The following is a 10,776-nucleotide window of genomic DNA, read 5'->3' as shown; positions in this document are numbered from 1 at the left end:
GTATTAGTGTATCTAGAAATTTTGTGTAAAGAATTCCAGAAACCATACCAAACCTTGGGCCAATTACTGAAAGCCAGAAATCTCACTGTGGATCCTCTCGTAAATGTGTGTGGCGGTACACTTCACAGTCCACACAACACGAACATGTTGAAATCAGTATTTTTGTGCTGACCCAAACCTGACCCAATACAAAATCTCTCATACCAGAAATTTAATATTTCCGATAGCCAGATTGCTCTCTCATTTCTTTTTCACCTTTCTGTGCCTTTCATATGTTCTTCCAGTTGGTTAATCATTAATTAATATTTAATGAGCCTTTTTCCCAGTGCCAATTCCTTCTCTGCTAGTGTAGCCTTTAGGCAGTATATGAACTCCCCTCTTCTGCCCATTCAAGAAGCGCCAGCACTCACTATAGGTTAATTTCTCTAAGGAAATTCATAATAGCAGATGAAGTGAGGGTTCCTTGACAAGATCATTCGATTTTCAGGCCACTCTTTTTTTTTGGCCGCGCCCTGAGGCATGCGGGATCTTAGTTCCCTGACCAGGAATGGAACACATACCTCCTGCATTGGAAGTCTTAACCACTGGACTGCCAGGGAAGTCCCAGGCCACTCTTAATTTAGCAATTTTCGTAGTGAATATAAAATGAGAAGTAAGTGAACCAATTTTTAATTCTTAAAAAACTTTCCAAGCACACATTTCCTGAACAAAATGGTTGTGACTGAAACAGGAAAGGGCTTAGCCTTTCTCTTCTACAGCTGTGCCACAAGCTCTTGACCTGACCCTGGAGAATCCGTCAAACTCTGGTCCTTGGAGCTGATTTTGGACCTGGAGTGAGCCAAAGGATTGGAATGCACAATAAGGAGGGGAAACCTCCACGTGTATTAATGAAAGAGGTCAATTATGACACAGAGGCCGAGAAGAAGAAAGGGTCCTCTGGGAACCAGGAGGATGTCTCCAAGTTTTCTCTGGTGAAAGGAGACTGATGAAAATTGACATCCATTTCCAGTCAAACGAGTGGGAACCACGTTATTTCCACCTTCCCTTCCCACCTCCACCTCTCATTCCTTTCCGCATGGACAAACAGACCAGACAGGTGATTTGGGTCAACAATTTACTTGGGCACGAAGCCAAAAACATGAGAGCCTCGTCCTGTCCATATATCTGCTCCCTAGACCTCGCTGGAAAGGGAAGATTGCTGAGGTTTTCCCTCTGCGTTGTTCCGCACGCAGGCTGATTGGAGCAGAAGAAACTAAGTACTAGTATTACTAGTCCCTTCCCATGCCGAGATTCTCTTTACGATTCTGTGTTGAAACTGTACTCTCCAGAGACTTAAATAGGGGCTTGGTGACGTTCAAACTCTCGCTCCAACATTCTCATCTCTTCGTTTATTCCATACGATTTTTTGGAACGTGGTCCCCGAGCCAGGCTCTGAGGACTTCTAATCTCTTCATAGCCAGGGAGGGGAAGTAACAAGAGCGGAGGACCAATCTCCGCTCCCAGCCGCAGAGTTAGTCCCCATCCCTCCAGGGCGCCCATCCCGGTGCCTATTCTCCCAACTCCCCACCCAGTTGATGTGACAGGCTCGTGGCCCAATCCCCTTCCTGGTTCCCAGCTGACTGCTAGCACCACCGGAGCCAATGGCGGCGGCCGAGGGGCGGAGGGGGCTGGCAGGAGGGGAGGGAGCGCTGGCTTTAGAACCACAGCCGCAAAAATTCCGAGCGGCAGAAGTTGTCTGAGTGCGTCGGTTGGAGGCTGTCTGGCCAGATCCGGTACTCTGCGACTTTATGTAAGTGCTCTGCAGGCGCGGGAGGGCACTAGGGGAGCGGGATCCCTGGGCGTGGGCATAAGTGGGTCCAGGAGAGAGCATCTCCGGGAACCTCGGCAGGAACGTGCCTGGCACGGGAGGCGGGGGACTGAGAGGGAGGCTGCAGAAATTTCTGTCCTAGACCTTGGGCGCCAAAGCGGTCGTTCGCATCAAGAACGGGTGGGAGTGACCGAGTGTTCCCCACGACCACCGCCCGCCGCAAACACGTTTTCTGCTTTTCACTGGAGAGATGGTGCTTTCTCACTAGTTGCTCTTAACTTGTTGCCAAACTTGGGCTGGAGTCCTTGACGCCAGCCCTTGCCCTTCTCCCCTTCCGTGGCGGCGGCCCCGAAGTGGAAACCAAGCGCCTAACTTCCCTCTGTCGTCCTTCTTCAGCTACTGCCACCCTCCTCCCCCGCTCCTCCGCCGGCTCCGGACTCAGGAAATCCCGGAGCCGGTCGCCGGCGACGCCTCCAGCCCTCGCTCGCCCTCCTCGGGTGACCTCACGGGCTCACCCCGGCCCCCGGGCTCCACGGGGTGCGGTGGCCCAGGGAAGGAACGAGGCTCCGGTTGCCTGCCTGCCGCCTGCTTCCCTTACCATTAGCGAGCGAATCGCTATCGCACCGCGTCTCCCTATGAGTAAGCACTTTTTTCCTTTCTGTAGCAGGACATCTCCGGGCCATTAGGGCAGTACCTTTCCGTTCTCCTCTCCTCAGATCCCGAGCCGCCCGTCTGCTCCCTTCTCAGCTCCTTTGGCTCTGCAGCCTCGAGCGCGTGGTCGGGGCAGCGGCCGCCCGGCACCTCCCGGGGCTCCTCTGGAGGCAGAGCCGAAGGGGCGGGGGGCGAGGGCAACATCCCCTCCTCCCACAGAGCTGCACTTGCCGGTGTTTACATTTCCCGACTCGCAGTACTTAGCGGTCTAATGAGAGGCCGGGGGACGCCGACCACCCCCGCCCGGGCTTCTCGCCAGTCCCAGAGTTGCCGCCGCCGCTGCTGCTACTTGCTCTAATGTGCTGGCGGCTCCGACGGCCAGGCTCCAGGGCAGAAGATCCCAACCTGGGAGGTGGAGTGGGCTTAATGCTTTCTGACGTTTCCTGTACGCGACGCAAATTCTTGCTCCACACCCTATCTGCACAACATGCCGGGTGGTACTCAAGGTTGAGTTTAGAACTAACTGGGTTGGAGAGCCTCGCCGTTTAGGATCAGATAGACGGGATGCTCGGGGTGCCCGACCTGTTACCAGGGATGGGGGGTGGGGAAGAGAGCCTGGCTGACTGCACAGTAGGTAGAAAACCTAGGTGAAATTAAAAACTACTGAGACGTAAGCGCACACTCCACTTTACAGGATGTCACAGTGTATTTGGGAGCTGAAACTTGATCCTGAAGATCCAATTTACAGTGAATTCCAACATAGTGGCCGAAGCCCCACATATGTCAATTGGCATCACGTGCCCCAAGTCTCTGATGCCCCTAGGGTAATGGTCACATGACTTCTTTTGACTTTAAAACTGGAATGTAATGGCTGAAGTTCATTTTCCCAAAACTACCGTGACAAAAAAGGGGAGGGGGCGGTGTGAACTAGCCTCTACTCAAGGGAGTTCTACTTGGATTTGGATGAGGGGAACAGAAAGGGAAATTGGATGCTCAGATTTTATCCAAAATAAAAAACGGAAGCTGTTTTTAAAATAAGTGCTTGAAATATGTTTGTGCTGGGATATATATCTCCCCTGTGGCCCTTCAATCTAGTTATGGCTTTTCTAAATTTTAAAAATATCTTACTAATTATTTTCTAGAAAAATCGTCCATTTATTCATGCCCTATTTCATTCCTAAATGATAGATTTGAAGCCATATCCCATAAGATAGTGTTTTTTAAAAAATTAGGCTTTGTCCATGTCCCTGGGTCTGGCCTATATTCCAGTTGAACTGTTCTCTATATTAGGCATCTGCTTGAAGGTGGTGGATAATCTCTTGGCTAAAATTAACCATCAGTTATTGTGGTTTGGAATTAATTGGATCAGAAATCAGGCAGGGAAACAGTGGACACTAAATTTAAGAAATCGAGCTAGTTGGGTTTTTACCTGTCAGTACTTTAGTAGAATAATGAGAGGCCACAGAAACAACTCCCATAATGACCAATACCCACCCAAGTAGCCCAAGTTAAGGTTGCTGTTGGAAAAACATGGCAGTTTTTGCTATTCAGATTATATATTGCAGAGTGTAGAAATGGGCAGAGGAATCTCTGAGGTTGAGAGTTTAAAAGCTTTACTTATTTACAAAAATGGATCCAGTTGATACGTATTCAGTCTGAAAACAACTAGGGCAGCTAAAAATGAAACTGGGAATATATAAGAGATTTTGGCTTTGTATGCTTCAGCCAAAAATCCTTGTCTCCTTACTGCAGCAACCTCTGAATGACTTGAGCACTACATTGTCATGCTGTGCATGGGTTTCTGAGCCTAAAAACTAGAACAACTTTAAAGCACATAGTTCTGACCACAAGGCTAGCCTTGCGGCACAGATTAGCTGGAAGTGGACTCAAACTGCACCTGAGTTAATTGGAGTTAACTACACTGGGAGATAGACCCCCCTAGTGGAAGAGAGGTGATAATATAATTTTAGATGGAACTCCTAACAAATATTTAACCTTAAAAAAAGAAGAGCACAACTATCCAACTAGGTTAAAGTGGTAGGGAGATAAGTTCTTTTTAAAATAGTATTAACTCATGTCAAAACAGGATCCTCTCTAGGCTCTCCAACCAGTCTTTCATTGTCTCGGTGTGTCCACTCATTTACAACTACTGACTTCATTTTTTAGTCATATGATCTAATGAACCCAGGCTTTCATTAAAATTAGAGGATTATGAGTCTAATTCTTAGTTTCTACAATTAGATCTAGAAAGTTATCAGACTCTTTACCTGGGGTGGGAGAGCCAAATAAATTATGCTCTGCCTTGATTTAACACAGACAATCAACACTGAGGTCCAAGGTCTCTAGTCTAGTCTGATGCCATCATTTAGAATCAATTGCTAAAAATGTCTAGGCTCAATGCATTTTGGGTAGAAGGATTAATTATAACTAGTGAGTAATATTTGGGTTGAGATTAAGTCTCTTCTACCAATGGTTACAAGCACATTAGACTTGACTGTGACTGTTTATACTGGCAGAATGTCAATATCCAGGGCACTATTAGGAACCCCATGAAATTTTGCTCCTAGGCAAACAGCGTGACTGTTACAGAAAAGAAGGGGGTAGTAACTTGGTAGTGGTGCCTGAGCACTAAGGAGATTCTGTATGGTGAAACTGATGACAAAAGGAAGAAAATTCACTTGCCATTTTTCCATATTCTGTTTTAAGCATTTCTACTTGCCTTTCCAAGAAATTTACTGACATAATATTCTTAGCACATAAGATAAATTCATGAATTTGCTATTGCTATAATCTAGGTGGAATGAATATGCCAAACTGTTTGTTTTTGCTGTTTAGTACAGATTCCAAAAGTAGCTGGTATAAAATTGAAAATGAACATCTATCAATACATGAAAACTTGGGTAACTGTTTTTGGAATCATTTTGTACTTGCTCATGCTCTTTTGGTGAAAAGTAATCCAGGGGGGGGAAGTTTAATCTGTGAAAATAATAAAACTCAGTTTAGAAGAAAACAGCTAGATCATGTTTTGAGTCTGTAATTATTCTAGAGAGTGACACACCATATGATGTATGTTCATTGTGTTGGAGGTTTCAAAAGTTTTTTGGATACATTATACTGTTGGAAGGTCTTTTAGATACCAGTGGTCACGACTAGCTGTTTTTAGTGATGAGAGCTTTGGTTAAAATTATGGCCTAGAAATATAAAAAACTGTCTGATCATGAAATGTCAGTCTCAGGAGAAGATCTGATAATACTTGGGCCAATGGTAGTTATGGAGGTGAGACAGTTTCCAAAAATTCAATATGCTTAATAACATTGAATTTGCTCTGTTCTTAGCACTTGAAAGATAAATATTGGTGAGTATAAACTGTTTTAGGGATGAAAAAGCATTGCTGTTAAATGAAAATTACAATGCTAAGGGGGACGTATGTTGGACTTGCTTCAGAAGAACTAGATTCTAGACATGGCTCTGCCACTGACTCATAGTTTGACCTTGAGAAAGTCACTTAAGATTATTATATTGATAATTAACATTGAGTACATACGTGTGCCAGACACCATGCATTTTCTCAATTATAAAATGAGGGCATGGCTCAAGGATTTTGGTTTGCTGGGATTTTTTTTTCTTTTATAAGATATATCTTTTATATAGATATAGTCTGGCTTATTTCAGTTATATTTATCAGTTGATTTTTTTCCCAATTTTAATGCAATTATATTGAACCAAGCTAAATACCTTGTAGGCAAATTGGTGACTCTCCGGTCACCAGTGGCTTATTCCGTGACTAATGTTATTTCTTTAAAATATAGAGGTACCATTTATATCATTCCTTATCAAGGATTTTTGGCACATTAAACTTACTGATTTTATATTATGACAAAGCTTAATTTCTCTTAACGGTCTAGAAATTTGTTTGATGATAAGGAGGTAGTGTTGTTTATTGGAAAAGGCATTGAGTGTGGACTCCAGGATCTTTTAGGCTACTACAGTTTGCACAGACAGGCCATCTTCAGTAAATCATGGAAGTTCTCTGTTTTCATATCTGGATTTTACTTTATTTGTAAGCCATCTGTTTTCAATCTGTGTATTTCACAGGCATGCTGAAAGGATAAATGAGCTATGTAAGTCTTGGTTCTTCAGCAGACAGGTGCTATATAAATTCAAAGTACTGTAGTAGTATATCATAGAAACACTAAAGCTTTAATAAGAGTTTACAGAAATGGTAGAATTCTCATCACTTAAGCCTTGCCACATTTTTACTTGTCTGTAAATGTTCTCCAGCCATCCACTTTTACAAGCTAAGAAGAAATAAAGCCAGACATAATGTAATGAAAAATAAGAGAAATGGTTGATAACAAGAGAATAAAAACCTATATGTGTAATACTTTCTTATAATTTTTTTCCCTCAAATATTGTGCCAAATAGCCTGTAAAAGCCATTAATGTGGTGGTGTTTTTTTTTTTTAACCTTTCCCAAGTAACTACTGAGCAGTATTTTGGCGTTCATTGGTAATGGTTACAAAATACTTTGGCTTATCATACTTCATTCTTAGTTTTGTGATTGCCCGTAATAGGAGGTTTTGTGTAAAATTACGCATGAAAAATCAAATGTTTCTCCTTATAATTGCACTCTAAATTGCACATGCAGGTATGGAAAAGTGCATAATGGAGGAGATAAACTTATGTTTAAGTGGTGTGCCATCATTAACAGAAAAGGTGAGAAGTTAATGCAGGTCTTCATTTGAAAAACAAACATGTTGGGCTAGATGGGGTCTTTGTTGCTGTGCGTGGACTTTCTCCAGTTGCTGCGAGCAGGGGTTACTCTTTGTTGCAGTGCAGGCTTCAGTAGTTGTGGCACGCAGGCTCAGTAGTGGTGGCTCACAGGCTGTAGAGTGCAGGCTCAGTAGTTGTGGCACACGGGCTCAGTTGCTCCGTGGCATGTGGGATCTTCCCGGACCAGGGCTCAAACCTGTGTCCCCTGCATTGGCAGGCGGATTCTTAACCACTGCACCACCAGGGAAGCCCCTTAGGGGTTATTTTCAACCCCCACCCTCAAAACTATTAACTTGGAATTAATTTTCACTGTGTATTGTCATCTTGCCGATTACATGATAGTTCTTTAACTCTGTCATTCTTTGTGTTATTATGCATTTTTATTTTGTTAAAATTATGTTTGCTAACATTTGTTAAAATAGCACTTGTGAAGTGATAGCACTTCATGAAAATGGAATAAGCAGAAAGCCTTGAGTTAAAGGACTTTTGAAATAACCTGATATCCTATGACTAGTTCTGAAGAGAAGTTTCTCTTTGTTAAAAGAAATCATTTTCTTTTATAAAATCTGACCTCTTATTTCTACCATCTCTGTTTTAAAAGATTAAATAGGAAATCATTTTTTTGTAATCTTGTAACCCATATATTGAAAATACAACTCTGATTCTCTTAAGCTGTTTTAAATTTATATGCATACAGAATACTTGTTTACATAAAAAGTATATATATAAAATTTTTACTTTCTATAAAATAGAATTTGAGAGGGCAGCATAATAGCTTTGAATATTCATATTATTGCATTCTACATTATATGCTCTAATTACATAGTGTTGCTCTCAGATTGACATTCTGCTATTGACACTGAATAATACATTGTCCTTTATAGACGAATGTAATTTTTAAGCTTTTTTTCCTGTATTTCTTTACTTGCCTGCATATTCCCATTTTTGCCATTTCTTATTGTTGTTTTTGACATCTTGGTGCTTGTATATCAGGTGGGGGAGAATTACCATTTAAGATTGTTTTCTCAGAGGTGAAAATGATGAGACATGATTCCTAGGGTATATCCTATTGCTATTATAGTCAATAGGTATATTTAGTTAATCTGCTGGAAAAGTGTCTTAAGTAGTGTGTACTTAGGATATTTTTTAATCAGTTTACTTTGGATTAAAAAAATACAAGACCACTTTAAAAATATGAGAAGACTCCAGCCATCGCCGCCGCCGCCGCCGGGGGGAGGAGAGCCATGATTCAAAGGAACCAGAACAGTTGAGAAAACTGTTTCTTGGTGGTCTGAGCTTTGAACCTACAGATGATAGCTTAAGAGAACATTTTGAGAAATGGGGCACACTTACAGTTTGTGTGGTGATGAGAGACCCCCAAATAAAACGTTCCAGGGGCTTTGGTTTTGTGACTTACTCTTGTGTTGAAGAGGTGGATGCAGCAATGTGTGCTCGACCACACAAGGTTGATGGGAGTGTAGTGGAACCAAAGAGAGCTGTTTCTAGAGAGGATTCTGTAAAGCCTGGTGCCCATCTAACAGTGAAGAAAATTTTTGTTGGTGGTATTAAAGAAGATACAGAAGAATATAATTTGAGAGACTACTTTGAAAAGTATGGCAAGATTGAAACCATAGAGGTTATGGAAGACAGGCAGAGTGGAAAAAAGAGAGGATTTGCTTTTGTAACTTTTGATGATCATGATACAGTTGATAAAATTGTTGTTCAAAAATACCACACTCTTAATGGGCATAAGTGTAAAGTGAAAAAGGCCCTTTCTAAACAAGAAATGCAATCTGCTGGATCACAAAGAGGTCGTGGAGGTGTATCTGGCAACTTTATGGGTCATGGAGGAAACTTTGGAGGTGGTGGAGGTAACTTGGGCCGTGGTGGAAACTTTGGTGGAAGAGGAGGCTATGGTGGGGGAGGTGGTGGCAGCAGAGGTAGTTATGGAGGAGGTGATGGTGGATATAATGGATTTGGAGGCGACGGTGGTAACTATGGCGGTGGTCCTGGTTACAGTAGTAGAGGAGGCTATGGTGGTGGTGGACCAGGATATGGAAACCAAGGTGGTGGATATGGTGGCGGTGGTGGAGGATATGATGGTTACAATGAAGGAGGAAATTTTGGAGGTAACTATGGTGGTGGTGGGAGCTATAATGATTTTGGAAATTATAGTGGACAACAGCAATCAAATTATGGACCCATGAAGGGGGGCAGTTTTGGTGGAAGAAGCTCGGGAAGTCCCTATGGTGGTGGTTATGGATCTGGTGGTGGAAGTGGTGGATGGTAGCAGAAGGTTCTAAAAACTCAGAAGAAAAGGGCTACAGTTCTTAGCAGGGGAGAGAGTGAGGAGTTGTCAGGAAAGCTGCAGGTTACTTTGAGACAGTCGTCCCAAATGCATTAGAGGAACCGTAAAAATCTGCCACAGAAGGAACGATGATCCATAGTCAGAAAAGTTACTGCAGCTTAAACAGGAAACCCTTCTTGTTCAGGACTGTCATAGCCACAGTTTGCAAAAAGTGCAGCTATTGATTAATGCAATGTAGTGTCAATTACATGTACATTCCTGAGGTCTTTTATCTGTTGTAGCTTTGTCTTTTTCTTTTTATTACATCAGGTATATTGCCCTGTAAATTGTGGTAGTGGTACCAGGAATAAAAAATTAAGGAACTTTAAACTTTTCAAAAAAAATATATGAGAAGAAAACAAAAGGGTTTATAAAGAAGAAAAATAAAAATTACTCATAATTGTACCACCTGTTCATATTTTTCATCTGTTTCCTGTGTAGAACATTAGATATTTTAAAAATTGGGATCATACTGTATATACTGTCTGTATCCAATTCTTTTAACTTGTATTATAAATATGTTTTCATGTAATCAGATATTTTTGAAAATATTTAAAATTACTGCATGATATTCTATATAATGGATATTTCATAATTTATTTCGCTAATTCCAGGTTGTTGGAAGTTTTTGTTCTTTCCATATCTTATAGATAATGCTTCAGCGAACACCCTGGGGCAAAAACCATTTCATGACTCTGATTATTTCTTTGAGATAAATATCTCTTTGAGATAAAGAGAAATTGGAAAGATTTTTGTTTTAAAGATGAATTCCTTTGACAATCTCTGAAATTTAAACATTGGTGTAAGCAAAAAGAGCCTTGATTTCAAACAGCGGCTCTCAAAAAAAAAAAGCCATTCTTTATATACTGTTTCGTATGGAGCTGGTTTAGGTAAAGTATATGTCTTGGAAATATTTTGGTTTCCTCTGATCTAGTTAGCAGGTGCAAAGGAGGATGAAGTAGAATCCTGTGGGGTGTACAATCATAGGAAGTTCTATTTTTTGAAACAGAACTGTTAATTGGGGAAGGGAGACAGGTTTGTATTTAATTAGCCTTTAGATTTCAGATTGCTGTAAAACTCAGTTCAAGTACAGAAAGCTTACTTGTGACCATAAACTTTCAGTATCATGAAGAGACTTTTAATCCTGAAGTTGGTTAAATTGCTGTATATATATAAAGATATATATTTATATATTCTTT

At 41.6% G+C, this 10,776-nt stretch overlaps 2 protein-coding genes across 2 annotated transcripts in view; both read left to right on the top strand.

Moving 5' to 3' along the window:
• The first annotated feature begins 1,638 nt into the window (after nt 1-1,638).
• The window catches only part of PLS3 (plastin 3), an 89,653-nt gene continuing 80,515 nt past the window's right edge, over nt 1,639-10,776 (top strand). Inside the window, exon 1 of the mRNA XM_067723729.1 lies at nt 1,639-1,789. The gene's annotated coding sequence lies outside the window, so the exon portion shown is untranslated. The remainder of the gene's footprint in view (nt 1,790-10,776) is intronic.
• Nucleotides 3,023-9,838, top strand: LOC137216595 (heterogeneous nuclear ribonucleoprotein A3-like). The gene is made up of 4 exons (XM_067722686.1): nt 3,023-3,088; nt 5,794-5,813; nt 7,106-7,173; nt 8,433-9,838. Exons 1-4 carry the CDS (start codon nt 3,023-3,025, stop codon nt 9,518-9,520), a joined length of 1,242 nt encoding a protein of 413 aa, XP_067578787.1. The 3' UTR covers nt 9,521-9,838.

Source organism: Pseudorca crassidens, chromosome X, assembly GCF_039906515.1.
Source record: "Pseudorca crassidens isolate mPseCra1 chromosome X, mPseCra1.hap1, whole genome shotgun sequence".
In the NCBI taxonomy this organism is placed as follows: domain Eukaryota; kingdom Metazoa; phylum Chordata; class Mammalia; order Artiodactyla; family Delphinidae; genus Pseudorca; species Pseudorca crassidens.
The sequence above is the reverse complement of the archived record's forward strand: the minus strand, read 5'-3'. Positions and strand labels throughout refer to the sequence as shown.